At 43.8% G+C, this 23682-nt stretch overlaps 1 protein-coding gene across 2 annotated transcripts in view; it reads left to right on the top strand.

Annotated features, from left to right (window-relative positions):
- Positions 1-23682, top strand: part of KSR2 (kinase suppressor of ras 2) — a 349645-nt gene that overhangs the window by 32821 nt on the left and 293142 nt on the right. For both annotated transcript variants that reach the window (XM_078381644.1, XM_020812104.3), the window contains exon 2: positions 9022-9162. In XM_078381644.1, the coding sequence (XP_078237770.1) occupies positions 9022-9162 (141 nt within the window). The remainder of the gene's footprint in view (positions 1-9021; positions 9163-23682) is intronic.

Raw genomic sequence — 23682 nt, 5'->3', positions numbered from 1 at the left:
TACCATTGCTTGTCATATGTGTACAGAGTAGCAGACAGCCTAGGAAGGCTTTTCTGGCTAATCAGTAATGCCCAAATCATTTGAGAGTTTTGCTGCACCCCACATCTTAGACCTAACGTGCATGGCATTAAAAAAAAGTCTTGCTGACCAGAATCCTCTTTTTGATTCACACTTGTGTTAACAAAATCACATAAGCATTTGGCTGGCAGATTGCTGCTTGTTAATGATGTGTTAGTTGCATTCTTAAGAGCATGCATGCACACGCACACACACGCGCGCTCACACACACACACACACACACACACACACATGTATACAAACAGAATCACATACACTCAGTAGATCAGTATGTCCTAGATGCATGCCCAGTAACACATCACCAGCTCATTAATAAGCAACAGTTAGTGCCAAAGCTAAACTGATTTCATTGAAACAAGAGTAAATTAGTAATAATATTCTGGAAGAATATTTAAAGCATGAAATCGGAAAGTGCTTCTAAAGTAAGTTAGTCCAAAACCTTACTGATACAGAAAATCACTGACTACACCTTTTGTAATGGCTCTATAGCCTCTGCTGGAAAATGACAGAGAGTTCCCCACTTTTCATTTCATTTTATTCATTTTACCCCACTTTTCTCCAAAGAGGACCCAAGATGACTTTTCTGAGTCATTCTGCTGCAATGATAGGCAGGTTGAAGCAGGAGGACATTCTTCCTTATGTTTAGTTATAATTCCTTTTCATGCAGTTTCAGTCTGTTAGCTCACGTACTTCTCTACAAATAAACATATTCCATCGCTCTGAAACCATGTCATTTAATTTCAATGCTGAATCACACTGCTAGGCTGGAAACAATCCTTATCATATGGAGTTTTATGATTTGTCATTAGATTTTAGCTACCAATCACCACAATATATATAACACAAAGAAAATTCTTGTTTTACGTGTTTCTTCTTCGTGGTCTCTGTGAATGCACACAAATGGGTTAGACTATGCCTGCACAGGACTCCTCGGAATCTTCTAGAGCTTAAAAACATGTGATTAATAGGATGTTCCCCCATGGTGCACATGCTCTGCCCACCTGTACCTCAGTTCCTTTTCTCCGCCACGAAATTCAGACTTCCTTACACTATACACTAGAGTGTACTTCTTTTTCTTACGTTTTTTCGAACTTGGACTGTTTATTGTTGACAATTTCTGGATTACGGACTTGATATTGGTGTTATTCAGACATTTCCTTGTGAGTTTTTCTCTTTTGTTCTACTTTACCTTCCCCCACTTTTTTTTCCTTTCCTGCCTTTTTTTAATGGCCTCACTGGGCCCATTTAAGCGCTGCAGCTCGTGTACCAGTAAGATCCTTTTTACCAATGGTCACGATCACTGCTTGTTTTGTTTGGGTGAATGGCACCAGACACACTCTTGCCCTGAGTGTAAGAGATTGACCAGACCGGCCCTTAAACTTTGGTTGCAATGGCTGCAATTGTATCTTTGGGAAAAATCCCTTAGACCCTCGGGCCCTGCTGACATGGGACCTACTACAGCTCCAGTTCCTAGGCCAGACCCTGTTGCTCCGTCAGCTCCTGCGACTCCTTCTCTGAGATCTTCTTCTAAAACACCTAGACCAAAAACCTCATCGGTCTCGACATCGGCCTCAGTGTCAAAGTCTTCCTGAGTCTCAACAAAGGATCGGTCTCATAAAACAAGGAAGGAAGCTTCTAAGCAGAAGAAACCTAAACAGGCTTCTAAATCAAGTCAGACCTGAGAACTGCCACCTGTTCAGGTCTGTGTTCCATCCCCTATCCTTGAGGAAGCATTGGGGGGTCCCTCCAAATCCAGAGTCTCTTTCTGAGGCTTGTGATTCCGATCCACCCCTGCTGGCTCAGGCTTCGGTATTGATACTGAACCTGTCTCAGAGTCATGGCTGTTCAGAGGCTAATGGCTTCCACAGCCCAGCCTCGGCCCATTCCAGCCCTATTTCGTTCGGATGGGCAACTGTGATACAGTTTTCGAACTCGAAGGCTTCGGCACCACAGTCTTCTCAGTGTAAGCATTCAGCTAAATGGTGCCACATTTCTCCAACAGTGCATCCACCTTCACATTTACATCCCATGACCCTCTTGACGGCAACAGCTGTCGAGCTATCAGAAACTGTATTTTGTAAAACGTGATCGACAACGATATTGTTATGTTGAGATTGATCCCTACCAGGACACCTACTACCATTGACAGCCTAAGAAATATGAATATGTTATGAATATGCCTCTCCCTATGTTTTATCTCTATCACCTTCGCCACCTCTACCTCAACACCGGCACTGCAGCTAGTATCACCTTGAGGCTGCCGTGCCGGTCTTGCACAAGCCTGCTAGTAAATGTCATTTGCAGCAATCGGCTACGTTTGGACAGGACTGCACTCATTGAAACATCCCCGCACGTCCTCGGTTCCAGTGGTCTCGGTACCACAGCTGAAGTCGTTTCACAAGGATCTTGCTCCACCACAGAGTACCACTTTGAACCTCCACGAGATCTCGCCACCATTCGTCCTCTCTGCCTCGTTCTTTGGCATCGTCGGTCTCAGATATACAGGAACAGGATCCACCTTTGGAGGCTTCTCAGGAATCCCCTTCAAATCTTACGACCCCAAATTCAGATGTGGCAGATATTCACCCACCCCTCTCCATCTGAGGATTTTTCCTCTTATTCACAGCTGATACTCTGGATGGCAAAGTCTTTGGAGCTCGACATCGAGCAGCCTCCTTCTCCCGAGCAAGACCTTGTCTTCGATGATATCAGTCAAGAGAAATCACCTCCTCTAAGTCTTGCTTTTATTCCAGCTATGCTAGACCTTATCAGGGAGTCTTGGGATAAGCTGTCTACTTCTTTGCAAATATCCAGATGTGTGGAAAATTATTCATTATAGGACCCTTGGGGGTGACACTGGTTTTCTGGCAAAACATCCTTTGCCGAATTCCATTATAGTTCAGTCTAACCAGTCTCAAGCTGGAAACTGGTCTAATGTGACTCCTATGAACAAGAAGGGAAGGAAGCTAGATGTTTTGGGACACCATCTTTATTCTCTTGACTCCTTTATTATGAGAGTTTCAAACTATCAGGCTGCCATGGGGGCCTATCAGAAGCAGCTATGGAATAAACTTCTCCCAGTCCTTCAGGCTGCCCCTGAAGATGTTAGAACCAGTGTCCTCAATACACACCTGGAGGTTTCTACACTGGCGAAACAGCAATACTTACCCTCCTGTCATACAGTGGACATGGCATCTAAGGTCCTGGCATTGGCTATAGGCCATAGGAGACATGCATGGCTCTGTGCAGCAGGAATTACCAACGATGCTGAGTCCCATATTAACACCGCTGCGTTAATCAGGAAGGCACAACAACGGTTGTATTTTCTAAGGATTCTTAGAAAGCAACAATTGACTGAGAGTTTATTAATCACCTTCTATCGGAGTTCGATTGAGAGCATATTATCCTACTGTCTCTGTGTATGGTTCACAAGCTGCACAGTGGCAGAGAAAAAGGCAATTCAAGGGGTGATCAAGACGGCCCAAAACATCATTGGCTGTTCACTCCCCTCTTTGGAAGAATTGTATAAGAACAGATGTAAGAGGAAGATATCTAACATACTGAAAGACTCCTCTCATCCGGGATATCAGCTCTTTAAACTATTACCATCAGGAAGGAGATTCAGGGTATTGAAAGCAGGGACAAGCAGATTCAAGAACAGTTTTTACCCAAGTGCAGTATTGAGTTTAAATGCGGGGCCATAAGTTTTTGGTGGACTTTTTAATTGCTGAGAGAAAATGGGGTATCTATATTTGGATGGTGAAAGTTGTGTATATTTTAACTTTTTTTTTGTAGTGTTGTCCAGTTTTACCTTGGGGAAGAGCACCTCATTTCGTTGCACCCACTTGTGAGCGCAATGACAAATAAATTTCTTATATAGAGGAGCTTCCATTTGATGGTGTCGGCCTTTTTAATGAAATGACGGACGAGGTGATGGACAACCTACACAAAATTTGTAAGATTGCCTGATCTTACTCCACTCAACAACCTGGATTTCAATGCAACCAGTGGCGCTGTCCATTCACTTTTCAACAACAATACCACCAACTTTACAGATCATACAAACCTCCTCCACCAGATCGCTCCAACCTTCCTTTATCCTCCTCTGCTGTCTCTTCCTTCCGATCCCAGGCACCTGCCCAACGCCATCAGACGTTCTGTCGCCCTGCTAAGAACAACAACAAGCAATATCTTTGACTGCCTCCCCCGTTTTCATATGGTCATCCTCAAATCTGTTATTTCACTTCTCTCTCCAGGTGACTGGTTTGTAGTTATAGATCTTCAGGATGCTTATTTCCATATTTCTATTTATCAAAAGCAGTTCAGGTATCTCCGATTTCTCTTCAAGGGTGCGGCTTAACAATTCTGCGTGCTTCCCTTTGGACTATCTACTGCTCCAAGAACCTTTACAAACTGTCTAGCTCCTGTTGCAGCTTACCTTCATCTGCACAACATCACAGTCTTTCCGTATATCGACGATTGGCCAATTGTGGCGAGATCAGACCACGAAGCCCGCAGGGTTGCTACCTTTGCTCTTCAAACCCTTGTAGATTTCAGTTTACAGGTCAACCATGAAGTCTCATCTTGAGCTGTCTGAGACCACGGACTACATCGGAGTGCACCTCAATTCGGTCAGGGCCAGAGTTTTCCCCCCTCCCGAAAGAATGCTCAAGCTGAGGTGCGCTATTCGTCATTTTCACCTTTTCACTATGGTTTCTGCTCACCATACACAGCACCTCCTAGGTCTAATGGCTTTGATGATGTCTGTCCTTCAGCATGCAAGGCTAAAAATGCGCTCTCTGCAGGCTTGGTACCTGTCTCAGTTCGACCCACTGGTGGACCATCCCTTCAAGCATCTATGTGTTACCCCAGAGTTGACTTGTCAACTGTCTTGGTGGACCTTGATTCCTCATCTCCTGGTCAGCTGTCCATTCGGACCCCTCCAATTGACTCTTCAGGTTGCAACAGACACCAGCCCAACGGGTTGGGGTGCACACTGTGGTGGACACAAAACCCACGCCCTGTGGTCCATCTCAGAAAAGTGGCTGCACATTAATTAGTTAGAGATGCTCACAGTTATCAAGGCCTTCTGCGCTTTCTTTCCTTTCGTAGCTAGTCGCGGGGTTCAGATCACCACGGAAAATATGACTACCCTGTATTATATCAACAAACTAATCGATTCTTCTATATCTAGTGAATCAGCTGTGGGAATGGTGTTACGACCACCATGTTTTTCCAGTTGCCATTCACCTGTCCACACAGGACAACGCTGTTGCCAACCACCTGAGCCGTCTTACCACGCAAAAACACAAGTGGGCATTGAATGACGCTGTTTTCTCCCAGCTTTGCAGTCAGTGGGGAACACTGGTCCTCGATGTTTTTGCCACTCAGACCATCTCAAAATGCAGTATGTTCTGCTCTCAGGCGGGAAGAGAAGCGAACTCTCTAGGCGATGCGTTCATGGTACACTGGGGCGATGTCCTTCTCTAGCTCTTCCTTCCCATTCCTCTCATCCAGCAGACTATAGTCAGGCTCTGTCAGTTGCGAGCCAATGCCATTCTGATAGCCCCTTGGTGGCCTTGTCAACCTTGGTTTATTCCTCTCAGAACCATGTCATCTGACTTCCTGAGATTACTTCTTCAGACGTACCTCCTGACTCAAGACGGAGGCAAAGTCTGTCACCCTGACCTGGATTCTCTCCACCTCCCAGTATGGATGATTCCCCTGCCATAGTGTTGTGCTGGACAAAGCCAGAAAGCCTTCTACCAAACTGTTGTACTCTTACAAGTGAAATACTTTCTCTATATTTGCTGCTTCTAGGGGCCTTGTTGCAGTTCCAGCATCACTGAGTACTCTTTTGTCCTTCCTTCATTGTCTGTTTGGTCGAGGTTTGTCCCACTCAACGCTGAAAATTTGTATTTCTGCTAACATCTCTTATCAACCTGTTGGTTCCGAAGCTTCTCATTTATTTTCACACCCAACTTTGAAGAGGTTCCTTAGAGGTCTAAAGAACATTTGTCCACCTATCCGGTCTCCACTCCCTCAATAGTCTCTCCATGTTGTGCTCTCTGCACTGACTCACCCTCCATTTGAACTTCTTGCTTCTACTCACCTCAATCTCCTCCCTTTAAGACATTTTTTCTTGTTGCTGTTACCTCCATTCGACGAGCGAGTGAGTTGGCTGCCCCCAGGGCTGATGCCCCTTATATTCAGTTCCATCCAGACAAAGTTACTTTGTATCCGGATGTATCTTTCTTTCCTAAAGTAGTTTCCAGTTTTCATGTTAACCAACTCCTGATTCTTCTGACGTTATTCCGATCTCCTTCTTCTGATGTTGAACGCATGTGCCATTCCCTAGATGTTCACAGCACCCTAGCTTTCAATATTTCCAGAACCAAGGACTTCCACAGTTCACTTTGGCTGTTTGTTTGTTTCTATGGCCCAGGGAAAGGTTGTCCTGCCTGTGACGAACACGGGTCCGAAAACACACGTGTAAGCTTGGACAGAGAGCAATCAGGAGTTTGCACATGCTAAAATGGGCTGAAGGAGTCCAATTCAGCCAGCCATGCTACAACACTCCTTCTTACAAGTCTGCCCACATAAGAACACCCTAGTACTCTCAGATATTATTGTGAAAAGGTCAAGTGGGCTTTGTAGTCCTTAGACTTAACTTGCACCACTGACAGGACTCTAAGTAAGCTAGGCCGAGGCAGCACTCTCAGATGACCCTATGGCAAGTGTACTGTTCAGGAAAACAAATGAGTTTTATAATCTTTATTTTATTAAAGAAAAAGCATGTTACTAAGCCAAATTAAACCAAAACAAATAAACTAGCATTGTGCTGTTTAGTTACACAGATGTAGTGAGGCAAAGAAAACATGAAAAATATAAAAGTATTCAAAAACCCAAAAAGCCATTAAAAAGAATAAAAACAGTTCCAGTCCAGGAAATCATTAGTTAACAAAATAATCCAAGTTGGTTATAAAAAGGCTATAGTCCTCAGTGATCCTATAGAATAAAAACCCCTAAACAAAAGTAAAAATCCCTTATATGTCCCATAGTCCTTAGAAATGAAAAATCCAGTAAATATACCATAGTCCTTACAAAATTACAAGAGCATAGTCCATATGGAGTATTCCAAGAAAAGAAGTCCATAAAGAATATTCCATAGGTAACAGTCCATAGAAAATAGTCAATGCACAGTCCTTAGGAAAATCCCATAAGTCCAAAAGTAATCCAGCAAAGCATAGAAACCAGTCCATGTAGGTAGGCCACCAAACTCTCTCTCAAGACATCAGGGTAAGTCCCATATGGCTGAAATGTAGGTCACGAATCACTGAAAGGTCGGTCTTGGAAAGACAATGTCCATAGGTAAAAAGTTCCTTTTTCAAGAGTAACTGGCAAGGGCCTAATGCACCTTCCCACGATGTCATCCAATCAGAGTTCGTTACTAGGCAAACAGTCCTGTTACATCACATGAATTCTTTCTCATACACAGCAGATGTTATTTGGGTTTACGGTGGTTTCTCAAAGAGTCACAACAATTCCCATCTATCTAATCACACAGTCCTTTCTCAGGCCTTCAGAATAACATGCTCTCTGCTCGCCTAGAAAACAATTTGTCAGCATAGCACAGATACTATATACAAAGAAACAAAATGGAACCTCTCTGGCTCACTTCATAATTACAAAACCCATATGCCTTAAAAGATTTTAACTTAAAAACCCATCTCATCTCACTGCCTTGTCCCAATAGATCTCCAGATGGATCACTGGTGCCATTATCTTAGCCTATGAATTGACTGGCAAGGTTCCTTTGGATGTGCTGAAGTTGCACTCAGTGAGAGCTATGGCCACCTCTACCACCTTGCTACATGGCATCGAGTTTTCCAACATCTGCCGAGCGGCCACTTGGTCTGTCTACACCCTCAACCTTTGTCATGCATCATCGTCTGGACACCAGGGCTAAAAAGGAGGCATGCTTCGGCAGGGCTGTGCTGACTTCTATGTTGGTTTGACGGCCCTGCATCCGTTAAGTTAGCTTGCTAGTAATCCATTTGTGTGCATTCACAGAGACCATGAAGAAGAAAGAGAGGTTACTTATCTGCAACCATGGTTCTTCGAGTGGTTCTCTGTGAAGCCACACTTTCCGCCCATCCTCCCTGTTGTCTCAGAGTTTTGTCATAGTCAGAGCTTTACAGCGGCGGACAATTTTCAGAACTGAGGTTTGGGTGGGCAGAGCATGTGCACCACGGGGGAACATCCTATTAACCACATGCTTTCATGCTCTAGAAGATTCCGAGGAGTCCTGTGCAGGTGTAGTCTAACCCATTTGTGTGGATTCACAGAGAACCACTTGAAGAACCATGGTTACAGGTAAATAACCTCTCTTCTCTTCACATTGTTGCAGAATCTTTACAGTTCAGAAGGGATGGCACGACCTTAGCGAGGAGAAAAAAACACAATTTCTAGTGTCATTAAAGTTGCTCATGTTGACCTAAGAGGTGGTTCTCTAGTAGTTGGAAGATCGTGCCAAATTTCCTCTTCATTGTCTCTTCTGTGGGAGAAATATACCCAACTTTGCTTCCCTCCCCCCCATAACAGTCTACAGCAGAGGGAAAATAAAGCAAAAAGAGGGTGACAGAACCACAGTAGGGTTAAGATCATGACCTACTGAAGCAACAGCTGGGGTACCTCTAGCCCTTTGGTTGGTTTGTACTACAGTCCTCACAATCTCTTTACCAGTGGTGATGGTGGCTTGGGCTGATGAGAGTTTTGACCAAAACATCTAGATGTTCCACTCCTATACAGAAAGTGTGAAGGAAGGTCTGAACAAGAAGATTTGCATAGTGCCAGGGCCTGGAATCTTCTCTGATGAACGATTGTTCTGCCTGTTCACATGTCCTTTCATCTTTCTCTCTGTCTTTCTCACATTTTTTCCAGAGCAAGCTGGTGAAGTATTTCAGCCGTCAGCTCTCTTGCAAGCGAAAGGTGGCCCTGCAAGAGCGGAATGCCAAACTGGAGGGCTTCCCACAGCTGCTGCATTGGTTCCGGATTGTCAACATCCGTAAGGAAGTCATGGAGGTATGTAATGCCTGAATATGTTGTATTGTTGTTTTTATTGGTTTGTTTATATGCCACCTTTCCTGTGTAAAACTCAACATGTCACACATGTATTCTCCAGAACACGGCCAAACAGCCTGAAAAACCTACCACAACAATGTCATACATGGTTTACCTCCTTCCCACTATCATCACTATAAGTGAGACAGAAGTGGGTTATGCTCAGAGAGATGCCCAATGTCCCCTTGCGAGTTCCATGATTCATTTTTGGACTTTGGCCTTGGTGTCCCAGCCCAACCTTCTAGCCACACTGCTCATGCTGACCTAAGAGGTGGTTCTCTAGTAGTTGGAAGATGGTGCCAAATTACCTCTCTATTGTCTTTTCTACGGGAGAAATATACCCAACTTTGCTTCCTTCCCCCTCATAACAGTCTACAGCAGAGGGAAAATAAAGCAAAAAAAGGGTGACAGAACCACAGTAGGGTTAAAATCATGACCTACTGGCTGCCTGAATGCTGTTCATGATCACCTCCTGCTTCTATATATGGTGCCTTATAATCTGGTTTCATGTGCATTTAGTCCAGTCTCCCTGGAGTTGCTATGCATGGTCATATTGTTTGACCTTAGTCCACACTGAGTAATAAGTGCACATAGGATGCTCTTGAAGACTAATTATTTCCGTTCTCAAAAGTAACAAAAACATCTGAATACTGAAAGAATGGCCATAAGTACTGGTCAGTGATCAAGACACCTTTGTTGTTCCCTGGACCTCAACAACAAAGCATGGAGTAGCAGCCTGAGATCAGCCTCTTCTTCTTTTTTCCTGTTGGCAATTTATTTATTTTTTAAAATATTTTATTTTATAATCAAATTATCAATATGATCACATACTGAGCAATATATTTATCAGTACAGTGGTGCCTTGACTTACAGCCTTAATCTGTTCTGGAATGATGGTTGTAAATCAAAATGGTTGTAAGTCGAAGCACCATTTCCCATAGGAATGCATTGGAACGCGATTAATCTGTTCCGGCTGGGGAAAAAATCACAAAGAACAAAGAAACAACAACACAGCAAGCCCCATCAGAACGCGTCAGGGCCTGAAATAAAAATCACCAACCCCCCCCCCCCCAAAAAACATTGCAAGCCCCTTCGGAATGCGTCGGGGCCGGGAAAAAAAATCACCAACACACCCCCCCCACATGCAAGTCCCATTGGAACGCGCTGGGGCTGAAAAACAAACACACCCAAAAAAATGCAGGCCACATAAGAACACGCTGGGGCTGGAAATATAATCACACACACACACACACAAACACAGCAAGCCCCATCGGAAGGTGCTGGGGCAAAAAAACAAAAAACAAATCCACACCAAAAAAATCACAGTACAGAAACATAAGCTCCCCCCAGCCCAAACCCGCCCTGCAAAACCCTGTAAATGTACTTACTCAGAAGCAGAAAGCAGCACTAGGCAGCTTGAAGCCTCCTCTGATGCACACTCAACAGCCACCCAGCCTGGGAAGATTGTATAGGATGGGCAGATATTGTTGGGAGGAGATGATCTGCCAGATATCGAAGTCCCAAATGTTTAGGGCTTTATAAGTTAGGACCATTACTTTGAAGTTGATATGGAAACAAACAGCTAACCAGTGCAGGGTGGACAGAAATATCTTTACACCACTTAATAGTCCGGCTGCCGTATTCTGGACCTGCTAAAGTTTCCATAGCAGTCTCATGGGCAGCCCCAGGTAGAGAGCATTGCAGTAGTCCAATCTTGAGACCACCAGTGCATGGACCAGCGTGGTAAGGGACCCAGTGTTAAGGTAGGGATGCAGCTGGGCAATCTGCTTTAGATGGAATTAGGCAGAGCAGACCACAGACACTATCTGGGACTCCATTGATAGCACTTGATCCAGGAGTACGTCCAAGCTGTGAATCTCATCCTTAGCGGAAAAAGTAGCCCCCCCAAAAAATGAGAGGGAGGCACCCAGTCTGCAAACACTGGGGCACCCACTCACAGGACTTCCATCTTGTCTGGGTTCAGCCTCAGTTTACTATCCCTCATCCACAGCGTCCAGGCAGCGCTCAACATCCTCTGAAGAGGGTTGGAAGGAGAGGTAGAGCTGGGTGTCATCCACATATTGGTGACAAAAAGCTTAAAAACTCCTGACGATCTCCCCCAGCGACCTCATACAGTGGTGCCTTGCTTAACGATTGCCTTGTTAAATGACGAAACCGCTATACGATGACTGTTTGCGATTGCTTTTGCAATGGCAAAATAATGTTTTAATAGGCAAAATCCGCTTTGCGATGATCGGTTCCCTGCTTTGGGAACCAATTCTTCGCGTTACGACGTTTTTAAAACAGCTGATCGGTGGCTTCAAAATGGCTGTCCGCTGTGTAAAATGGCTCCCTGCTGTGTTTTTGGATGGATTCCTCGCTTTACAGGCAGCGTAGGAGGATCTTCGCTGGACAGTGAGTTTTTCAGCCCATTGGAACGCATTGAACGGGTTTTCAATGCGTTTCAATGGGATTTTTTATTTCGCTTAACGAGGATTTCTCTCTACAGCGATTTCGCTGGAACGGATTATCCTCGTTAAGCGAGGCACTACTGTATAGATATTAAACAGCATTGGGGAGATAATCAATCCCTATTGGACTCCACAATGGAGAGTCCAAGGCGTGGACATCATTTCCCCAAGCTGTCCTCTCTGAGGATGGTCCTCTAGGAAGGACCAGAGTCGGGCCAGAGCCAGGCCACCGATTCCCAACCCAAAAAGCCTCCCCAGGAGGATACCATAGTTGATGGTATTGAAGGCCGCTGTCAGGGTGAGGAAGAACAAGGACATTTTGCCCCTGTCAGTCTCCCTCAAAAGGTCATCTTTCAGGGCAACTAATGCTGTCTCCATGCCGAGGTGTGGCCAGAACCTGGACTGGAATGGATCGAGGGCATCGGTCTCCTCCCGGAGTGCCTGTAACTGATCAGCCCCAACTCTCTCCACTAGCTTGCTAAGAAGAGGTCACAAGTCTATACAGTGGGGTCTTGACTTAAGAATGGCTCGAGTTAAGAACATTTTGACTTAAGAACCACTCTCATGGGAAAATATTGACTTGACGTACATACTTAGATTTGAGTTAAGAACTGAAAAAAACCCACGTGGGAGGCAGGGAAAGTGCAAAATTTGAACTTTCAGTTAACTGTTGGCCAGTGAAAAGGGTGCCTGTCTGCTTCCTCACTCCTCCCAGCGTTTAGAGAGTGGATTGGGAGACAGTCTTCGGACTGCCTGGTACTGTACTGCCTGGACTGTATTTTCCCTGCCTTCCCTGAACCTTTCTAGACCTAAGAAAAAAAGAAACAAAATATCCCCCTCTAGTGGTCGAAGGCAGAATAGCAGCTTCCCATTAGTTTCTATGGACGGAAAAGAGCAGATACGGATCAAATGGTTTTCAATGCATTCCTATGGGAAATGCAGATTTGACCTGAGAACTTTTTGACTTGAGAACCGCCTTCCAATACGGATTAAGTTCTCAAGTCAAGACCCCACTGTAGTTGTTAATATCATCCACTAAGTTAGGGTTGTTGTTTTTGGGTTTTTTTAACAAATTGGCCTAATAGGTGTTTCCTTGACAGTTCAGGGAACCTTGCCCTCAAAAAATACCCATTAATAATAGCTGTGGCCCATTCGATTATTATTGGCCTGGCCGGTTTTATGAGCCAGGCTGGGCAAGGATGTAGGGAGGTTGCGGTGGCCCTGCAACGATCAAGCAATCAACCTCTATGTCTCGGCTCAGTCTACTGGAGAAGAAAGATGGCTAAGGTCCCAGCAGAGGGCCTCCACTTTATGCTTAAAACAGGCTGCAAAATTGGTCACAGGAAATACTGCTGGGAGGCCTATAATTGTGACCAATGCCAGATAAATTGCGTACTATATGAAAAAGTTCAGCCTAATGGACTTGAACTTCACTTATCAGGGTAGTGAAGTCTGTTCTCCTTGGGGCCTTAGCTAAATAAATGTGTGACACCATTTTTGTGGCTTTAAAATTAGATTCCGTTGGCACCGATTTCCATATACTCTCCAGCCTCCTCCTATTCTGTTTTATCCCCCATAGTTGTTGGTTATACCAAGATGCTGAGCGGGCTGGGCAGTAGAGAGGGCATTTGGGCGCAATTATGTCAGCAGCCCTGGTAGCACCAGCATACCATCCATCCACCAGAGCTTCCAAAGGAATGCCAACCAGGAATGCCTCTGCATTGGGTCTTGGAAGCCAGCTGGATCCAATAGCCTGCAGGGGCAAACCATCTTAATGGGTCCCCACCCCCTTTGTGGGGGGGGAGTGCCACTGAGAGGCTGCATTTTATCTGGTGGCAATCTGATCATAACAAGGGGACCAACAATAGGCCATTCACTCTCTTCCTGCCCTGTTGAAAACACCAGATCTAGCATATGGCCTGCCACATAGGTGGGGCCGTTGACATATTGGGACATGTCCAAGGAAGCCATGGTTTCCAATAACTCAAGAGCTGGACCGGTGACCCCAATCTCAGCATGGACGTTGAAGTCCTCCACAACAAGAAGCCTGAGGGAACCTCAGCACTACTGCCAGAAAGGAGAGTGTTGGGTCGCGGGGAGCATGGTAAACCAGCACAATCCCAACTCCATCCACCAACATGTGAAGGGCCTCTAGGCCGGGGACCACGAAAGCAGAGAGCCTAACAGCCATCAAGGTGTTTTTACAGATAATGACAACTCCCCCTCCCCGCCCCTCCAATCTACCTTGGTGTTGGATGGAATATCCATGTGGGCAGATTAGAGAGAGGGCTACACCGCCCTCTGTGCCCACCCAAGTCTCAGTAATATAGGCCAAGATCAAGTCCTGAATTAGTTGGGCTTTGTTTTGTTTAGGGCAGACCTTGCATTTAACAACATCAAGGAGAGAGTGGAAGGTTGGCTGAGCAGGTTACCTCAAGCCTGGCAGCTGGCAGCAGAGCTAGCACAGGAACGGCCTTATTCAAATCATCCTTGCCAACCAAATTTCCATTAACTATGTGCTTTGTAGGTTACTTCTCATTAACAATGTTTTTATAAATTTCTGAGATTAATCCTCTTTAAAAATTTGAAATCTTCTATACAACAATTTTCTAATACTCTGAGTACTTTAATAGAACCTGAGGATTATATAATTGGATTGTAAGAAACCAGCATCTGAATTATACTATATTCCTCCTTCATGATTTAGTGAAGTCACACTCCTGTAAGTATAATTGTAACTGAAATTTACTATTATGCCACAAAAGAAGTGAAATCATTTCTCCTAGGTTACAACCATAATGTAACAAAGATGTCTTTGTCACTGGATGAGGAATTTATTATTAAATAACTTAATTTATAATTTTCCGTTTATTTGTATACACATTTTTGCAGTGCACTCAAACGAATACTATAACCATAACTCCAATGCATTATTGTAGCATCATTTTAGTTACAATCCATGTCAAATGTTTCACGACCCAGCAATAGGCCAGATCAGATCACAGTAACAATATATTGGCCGCTAGTTGCTTCCAAGCTCTGCCTTGAACTGCAGAGATGGAGGGCCACCCCAACCCTCTTAGGTGAGTCAGAGGAACAAGGGCCTCTGGTCCATTTCAGTAGTGCCATCCGGGCAGGACTTTGGGACACGAGTCTGGCCACCGCTGAACAAAATGAGGGCTGGCAAGTGAACTAAGGTATTTTAATTCCTGAAAAGAAAGGCCTCCTGTAAAACTGCAGCACCCAGGATCAAAAATGGCAAAACAGTTGCAGCATTCTTTCTAAACTAGAGGAGGTAAACACATGGCTTAGCAGACCTGGTCAAAGTGCGGCCCGAGGGCCACATACGGCCTGCGAGCCGCTCCTGTCCGGCCCGCGGACAGTTTTGAACATCAAAACCATTTATAGCTTTTAGTCTAAAGTTGATCAGTTGCTTATCTTTAGCATACCACAAAAAACCTCTTTAGTATTTGTGAAGATTAACGAGTTTAAAATAAAAACAATCATAACATCAGTGTTTCATTTTATTTTTAAGTAAAGTTGGTTCGGCCCCCAAACACAGTTCAGATTTTTCATGTGTTCCCCCCCCCACTAGAAATTAATTACCCACCCCTGGCTCACGGGCTGCAAAGAGCCTGAGGCTGTTTTTGCTACCCTATGGCAGGTGAGGACACTCCTTGACAAATATGGGGAATGAAACAATTGCATGCCATCAAACTGATTCTTGACTTATAGCAACCCTTCTCAGGGTTTTCTAAGTACAGAGTACTCAGGAGTGGTCTATAATTTCCTTCTCCTGGGAAGACTGTGAGACTGTACAAAAAGATACACAGAACAACTCTTTTCCTAAGAGGCACACTGGGGAATTGGATTCCACACCCTGGGGCTCCAACTTTAACTCACCACCATTAAAACTCCACATTAATGCTAAAGAATGTATCCAAAATTCTTAATTGAAAAATAACACTACAGGATATTTAACCATCTGAAGGTGCAGAAGATCAGATATTTGAATAGCAATTCTGTGAAATACATCATGATTCACATTTCACGATGATTCCTTGATGTGATCATCACCTTCTAACCCCCCCCCACCCATTATTCCTCTCCAGGATGCAGTCTGGACAACCCATCAGCCACAGCTTTTTCATGACACTCACGCAAACAGAGTCTCAACTTTGCAACAATCTGTGCAACAGCCACACACTCCTTCTCTATCATAGAGTTACAGTATTTCTCTCTCTGGACAAGAGCTTTCTGTTAATGAAAGAAATAGGGTGCAAGCTTTCATCTTATCCCTCTTACATCAAAACTGTGCCCAGCCCACATTCACTAGCATCTGTTTACAGGACAAAAAAATCGATCAAAATCTGAGGCCATTAAAGTAGGGGCTTCCACCAACTTACTCTTTAAAGCAGTGTTTCCCAATCTTTTCTAAGTCATGGCTCCCAAATAACCCCCCTGCCCTATTTACATAAAAAGGCATTTTAATGAGGTAAAGAAAATACATTAAAATAGATTTTCAGAATATAATTTTAACCTACCGTATTTGCCGGCGCATAAGACGACTTTTTTGGTCCAAAAAACATGCCTCCAAATGAGGGGGTTTTGTCTTATACGCCGGGCGCACTTCAGTTGGGCCAGGAAGGAGCTGCCGCCGTTGAGTGAGTGACGCGGGGCCGTGCCGGTCAGGGAGGAAGGCAGGTGGGCAGGCAGGTGGTCGGTCCGGACGGAGGGAGGGAAGCAGAGCCGGCCATGCCTGAGCGGCCAGAGCCTGCCACCGGACAGCCGCTTCCCCTCCTCCACTGCCACCACCCGCCCGGCCGCTTCCCCTCCTCCTCGCCACTGAGCCAGTTGCCCGCTCGTCCGCCCGCTGCCGGATAGTCGCTTCCCCTCCTCCTCCACTGCCGCTGTCCACCCAACCACTTCCCCTCCTCCTCGCCCTCCTCAGGCCTCATCGCCAGTCATGAACTTCCAGGGCGGGGACGGGCAGAGCCCCGGGCATCCGCCGCCGGCGCCGCAGCAGAGCCGTCCACTCTATATTTTGAGTGGAAATGTTGGGGCCGTCGTCTTATATGCCCAGTCGTCTTATACGCCAGCAAATACGGTAATAGTATATTAATATTAATGTAATAATACATAAATCTGTGTCTAACAGATAAACTTTGGGAAGGGGAAAATGTCAGTACACTTTGAGTTTAATTTACAATAGACCCTCGACTTACAGACGGCCCCATTTACAGACTTTTCGAGTTGCAGACTTCTCTGGCCGCAAAATTTAGGTTCGACTTGCAGCCAGAGAATCAAACTACAGACCAGAAAAAAACAAATAACAAAAAAAATGTAACAAAAACAGCCAGTTACAGATTAATTGGTTTTCAATGCATTGTAGGCCAATGGAGCCTCGACCTACAGACTTTTCGACCTGCAGCCACCGTTCCAATATGGATTAATTCCGTAAGTCGAGGGTCCACTGTACTTTTTTGGAAGTAGAAATGACTCTCCCTTCATCTCCCCCCCCAAGCCCCCTCAGTGAAGAGCCACTCTCCCTTAAGCCCAAATAAACACCTCCTGTATGGATGCCACCATGATCCACCCCTCCCCAGTTCTCCTCCCTCACCTTTTTGCCCCTCTTGCCTTTCTCCTCCATGACTCAGGTGGGCCTCAGGGGTATCTCCACACCCAGATTCCATTTCCCTTCCTATGTCACCATTGCCGCACCCAGAAGACTGGGAGACTCAGGTGGAGTAAAAGCTGCCACTGCTGCTGCAAAAAAATGTTTCAGTCCTGCAGCCATCTTGGCCATTGGTGTTCCCAGCATGCATTGCACCACTGTTTCATTCAGCCCTCTTTCAGTTGGATTAACACTCAGATCTGAAAGGTTGACACTAGTCCTCCAAAGGATGAGCAGAGAGAAGGAAGCAATAACGGCTTTTTTAGAGTGGGTAGAAGTGATGCACATACATAAAAGGAAAATACACCCAAAGGGCTACAAAAATAAGTTAAGAATTTTAGGTTGCCTCAGTAGGTCAAGAGAATTAAAATAAAGCAGCATATTTAATATAATAAATATAAAAATAATTGCAACTGAAAATAACTGCAGTGATCCCCCTTTGGAAGTCATGACACTTTAAAGTATCAAAGGCATGTTGGCAAATCTCTGTCCATCGAACCTTCATCAGCAGGCCTTTCTGACACGAGTCTTTTAAATGGGTGGTTGGCAATTGTATTTAAGTATGGAATAAACTTCCAATATTATCTGGCCAGACCCAAAGAGGACATGACTTTTTTCTTATTTTGAAGTGTCATGATACTGGCCACGGAGATGACCCTCTGACCACTGAGCCACATTTTCCTTGCTTTTCTTGGTGTGGGTAACTTCCAGGAAGGTATAGTATGCTGCTGGTTTGGAAAAGCTTCCTATCTGACACCAAACCAAAACTCACTAGGCGGCCGACTCTAGTGCACAAACCAACCTTGTAGATGAAGGTGTGAGCACTCGGTTTCCACCATGACCTTTGCCTGTGAGGTCAGTTTCCCAGTCTCACAGAAGCACAGAAGATTGCAGAAACTAATTTCATATTTCATACACTCAAAGTTCTTAATTTCTTCACAGTCTCCTTGCAGGAAAGCTTTGAATGGAAAGCTATTGTGCAGTCCTCGGCTTGTCTGACCAAGTTCAGAATAACAGTTGTTGAGTAGCAGCACAATGTAAATGCAGTGTGGCGATAAAGGTTATAGTCCACAGAAGCTTCTGCCAGGTGAGATTTAGGGTGCAAATACATAGGGAGGAATACCAGATTGAACTCGGCTTATTTGCAGTTTTAAAAATAGATCTCTGGTAGTGGAAGTCGTAGTAATCCCCTGTACGAATAAGATATGATACTACACAGTAAGACGCCACACCATATTTCCCAATCAGTTCATGTTTCAACAGGATCACAGCCCCATCCTATTAATACCATCCTTTTCTCCCACCTTTTCGTTTTCCTTTCCCTTCCTCCCTGCTCTTTATGCGGAAGCATAACCTTCTAGTCCTGACTTTTTGCATCTTGGGACCAAAACCTTTTCAGACCAGCAAAATGGACTAGTTTTGTCAATTTCATCTGGTTCCTAGCAAGACTTCTTTCACACCTAGAAGATGAGTTAGCAACACAGCCCTTATCTGACACAGTGCTAAACTTAACGGGAATTTTTCAAAAAATGGTGCAAAAATTGTTCAGAGAAGAGATAACAGGTTCCCATTGTAATGATGAACTGCCCAGTGAAGGCAGTACTCCATGGTGGTGGTGGTGGTGGTAGTAATCATCATCATCATCATCACCACCACCACCACCACCACCACCACCCGCGTGAGCCAGGAGGTGAGGCTGAGGAGCCTGACACTGAGAGAGGCCCGGAAAGAAAGAACTAAAAACCGGGCTTTCTCGGTGGTGGCTCCTCGTCTCTGGAATAACCTACCTCCGGAGATTCGCACTGCACCCTTGCTGGGTACTTTTAAGAACCAACTAAAAACATGGATGTATAGGCAGGCCTTCCCTTCCAGTTAATTCCTGTCCTCTTTCCTTTTTTTCTCTTTATTTGATTTATTTTTATTTTTCCCATCTTATAGAATCATTTAATTAATTAATTGTTATAATTTTTTTAGAACTTGTTATCCTTATGTTGTAAGCCGCCTAGAGTGGTCGAAATGACTAGATAGGCGGGGTATAAATACAAATAAATAAACAAACAAACAAACAAACAAACAATAAATAAATCATCATCATAGATGTCAACTTCACCATCAATATCCTGCTTTTCCCTCTGGACCAAAATTGATGATTACACGTGCCAGCAAAGGGAGGAAAGCTATGGCAGCAGTATCAATACAAAATAAACACCTCCCTGGCAGCTCCTCAAAAAGAAACAAATGATCCCAGAAAAATGCGGGCTTCCATGCAATTAGTCAGTGGAATTAACATTGATTTAAACCTTGCAGATACCAACAGAAAGTGCAAGGTGTAACGTGGTGTAGCTGCACCCTTTTTGTTTTCTTTCATGTGTTACAAGCCTCCTTGTTTTTAATGGAGAACAGGTTCACTTCTTTGACGTGCTACTTCAACAGAGCCACAAGAGGGCAGCGCTGCTTCATTCAGTAAACGCTTTCAGCCTCTCATTTTTCTACGTTGGCATTGCTAGAATGATTACTGATATCCCTGCCCTGAACGGCCCATGCAGGAGATGTCAAAGACAGCTTCATCTACATCTTTCAAATCCTCACATCCATTTAATCTACATGTGCTTAATTGCAACCTCACAAGAAAGTTTCTCTTTTAGCACCAAAAAAGCAGCAAAATAGCAAGTGGAGTTGGACATCTTTTTCAGAAAATGTATGTTGGAAATATTTGAAGTAGAAATTATGAAAACAACATTCAGGATTACCTTCTATTTTTAATAGTCACAATTCTGTGTACTTACACAATTGTATAAGGATAATTGTGTTATATTTCCCCTCCATTTTCATGTTATTTTTACACCAGGCTCTTTTCCGTGTGCCTGATGTTGCAGTGATTGTAAAATCGGGTTCTTGTCTGGTCATGTTCTTGCATACATGAAAGGTTGCCAACAGAAGGGTTAACACTGCTGTACAATTGCTCCCAGGTGTGGAGGATTTTGCTGGTTTGGTTTGGTCATTGTATTTTATTTGATGCATATTTGTAGGTAACATTTTAAATTGATAAGTGCTTACAACTTAAGTATCTTCAATAATTTATTGTTAGCCACCCTGAATGCTATTTGGGGGGTGGGGGATGCAAATATGACAAAATGAAGAAATAAACAATAAAAGCCAAGGTTAGTCAAGCATTTAAATAAACATGTTGATTATTATAGCACTTTTAAAAAAAGGAAAAGCCTCTCAGGGCCCCATTCCACAAAAGAGTGCTGTGGGAATGCAAATATTGTAGTTAGATAGGGAGTTGGATTAAACCATCGACAGTATGTCCTGCTTGTAGCTGGGTCTCATGTGTACTCCATGGTAATAATAATAATAATAATAATAATAATAATAATAATAATAATAATAATAATAATAATAATAATAATAATAATAATAATTATTATTATTATTATTATTATTATTATTATTATTATTATTATTATTATTATTATTATTATTATTATTATTATTATTATTATTATTCCAGGGAATGCCAGAGTTGAAAATAAAGAATTGGAAAAACTAACAAAATACAGAGATCTGGCATGTCGCTCATGGATGAAACAGACTTCAGTGATCCCTATGGTCATTGGGGATTTGGGAACAATATCAAGAAATTTCACACAGCATTATAATCAGTTGCAGATCTCAGAAATAATGCTCTCATAGCTGCAGAAATTGACAATATTAGGAACAGCATAATACTGTGCCGATATTTAACAGATGCCTAGTTTTTTTGGTTAAAACTTGTATATGTCAAATAATACCAATGTTTTTTTATAATTTTGATACTGTGCCTGGTACTTTCCATACAATTACCGTAGTATGGAAGACAAATGGAGGGTAGAAGTAGATGCAATAGCGGAAGAAAACATATCAGTGAAGGAACAACTTTTGGAACAACCGAGAAATTATGAGTTGACAGAACAGCAAATATCACTGAGGGGAAAAATAGCAACCCATAGTAGCCAGAACGCAGAAGTATAAATTACAGAGACCTGGCAATCGAAACATCTCACTTGTGGATGAAACACACCTTGGTGGTCCCCCTAGTCATTGGGGCTTTGGGAACAATATCAAGAAATTTCACACAATACATACATTATGTGCCATTATTTAACAGATACTTAGGTTTTTGTTTAAAATGTGTATCTGTTATATAATACCAGTCAGTGTTTTTATAATCTTGATTGAGCGTGCCTGATGTTATAATAATACTAATACTAATACTAATACTAATCATCATCATCATCATCATCATCATCATCATCATCATCATCATCATCATCATCATCATCATCATCATCATCATCAGACATGATAGACTGGCAAAATTAGTGCACTAATTTTATGCAAAAAAATAACTTGTCAGCCTCCAAAAACTTGTGGAAACATTGAACATACTGTGTTTCTCCGAAAATAAGACAGGGTCTTACATTAATTTTGCTCCAAAAAACCACATTAGGGCTTATTTTCAGGGGATGTTTTATTTTTTTCATGTAAAACAATCTACATTTATTCAAATACTGTCATGTCATCTTCTTCTGGTTGAGGCACAATGGGGGAAGGTGGGATTTCACTTAACTGGGACTTATTTTTGGGGTAGGGTTTATATTACGAGCATTCTGAAAAATCATACTAGGGCCTATTTTCAGGTTGGGTCTTATTTTCGGGGAGACAGGGTAACAGAATGAAGAAATGTCTGGATCAATTGACATTGCAATTCCAGGGGAGGCCAAAGTTGAGCGGGGGGGGGGGAACATGACTGAGACATATAAAATTATGCAGGGGATGAGTAAAGTGGATAGAGGGAAGCTGTTTTCCTTCTCACACAATACTGGAACCAGGGGACATCTGCTCACATTTCAGTGTTGGGAGAGTGAGAACAGACAAAAGAAAATATTTCTTTACCCCGCATGTTGTTAGTCTGTGGAATTCCTTGCCACAGGATGTGGTGATGGCCTAGATGCCTTTAAAAGGAGATTGGACATATTCCTGGAGGAAAAGTCCATCGGAGGTGACAAACCATGATGGGGATGTATAATCTCCAGGCTTAAAAGGAAGGTACCTCCAAATGCCAGATGCCGGGGAATGGTATCAGGAGACAGGTATCTAGTTGTAGCTAGAGGCATCTGGTGGGGCCACTGTGAGGTAGAATCATAGAATCGTCATAGAGTTGGAAGAGACCTTCCTGCCCAAGGCAGGAAACCTCATACCATTAAGGACAGATGGTGGTCCAATTTTTTTTCTTTAAAACCACCCAGTGATGGGGCACCCGCAACATCGGGAGGCAAGCTGTTCTACTGCTTAATAGTTCTCACCATCAGGAAATTCCTCCTTATTTCCAGATTGGATCTCCCTCTTGATGTGTTTCCACCCATTGGTTCGTGTCCTACACTCAGGCGCAATGGAGAATAAATCAATGCCCTCTTCCCTGTGGCAACCCTTCAGATATTGGAAGGCTGCTATCATGTCTCCCCTCCGTCTTCTCTTCATTGAGCTAAATAGACCTAGTTCTTTTAGTCGTTCTTCATAGGATTTTGCCTCCAGTCCCCTTATCATCTATGTTGCTCTTCTCTGCACCCCTTCCAGGGCCTCAGCGTCTTTTTTGTATTGTGGTGACCAGAACTGGACACCGCGCTCCACATGCGGCCTCACCAGCGTGGTATAGAGTGGGACTATCACTTCCCATGATTTTGATGCTATCCCCCTATTGATGCAGTCTAGGACTGTGCTGGCTTTCTTGGCAGCTGCAACACACTGCTGACCCATCCTTAGGCGGTGATCCACCAGGACACCTCAATCTCTCTCACAGGTACTACTGTCAAGCCAGGTACCACCTATCCTGTACCTGTGCATCTGGTTTCTCCTGCCTAAGTGCAGGACCTTACTTTTCCCGCCACTGAAGTGCCTCTTATTGGATAGGTACAGGAAGCTAGACTAGATGGACCCTTGGCCTGATCCACCAGGACTCTTCTTATGTTCTTATGTCTATCCTGCATGCTGATTAGCTCCATGGCAGGAAGGAATACCACATCTTTTCCACATACTGCATAAAGTTATAAAGAATGTGTTTGGATCACAAGTAATGTTAGTAGAAGTACCAAGAAATCTTTAAGCAGTGGAGTGGGGGCAGCTGACTGGCTAGGGAAGTGATGGCCGAGAGGTATCACAAAGAGAGCATCCTTAGGAGCCATGGAATTTTGCTTGAGTGGGAGAGGAGGGATGGAAAATGGGTTGGAGGATGCCGAATGAAACGGAACATCTTTGAACAGGATATGAATGCTAGCAAAAATAACAAGCAGCATC

This window comes from Pogona vitticeps, chromosome 14 (assembly GCF_051106095.1).
Source record: "Pogona vitticeps strain Pit_001003342236 chromosome 14, PviZW2.1, whole genome shotgun sequence".
NCBI classification, from domain to species: domain Eukaryota; kingdom Metazoa; phylum Chordata; class Lepidosauria; order Squamata; family Agamidae; genus Pogona; species Pogona vitticeps.
The sequence above is the reverse complement of the archived record's forward strand: the minus strand, read 5'-3'. Positions and strand labels throughout refer to the sequence as shown.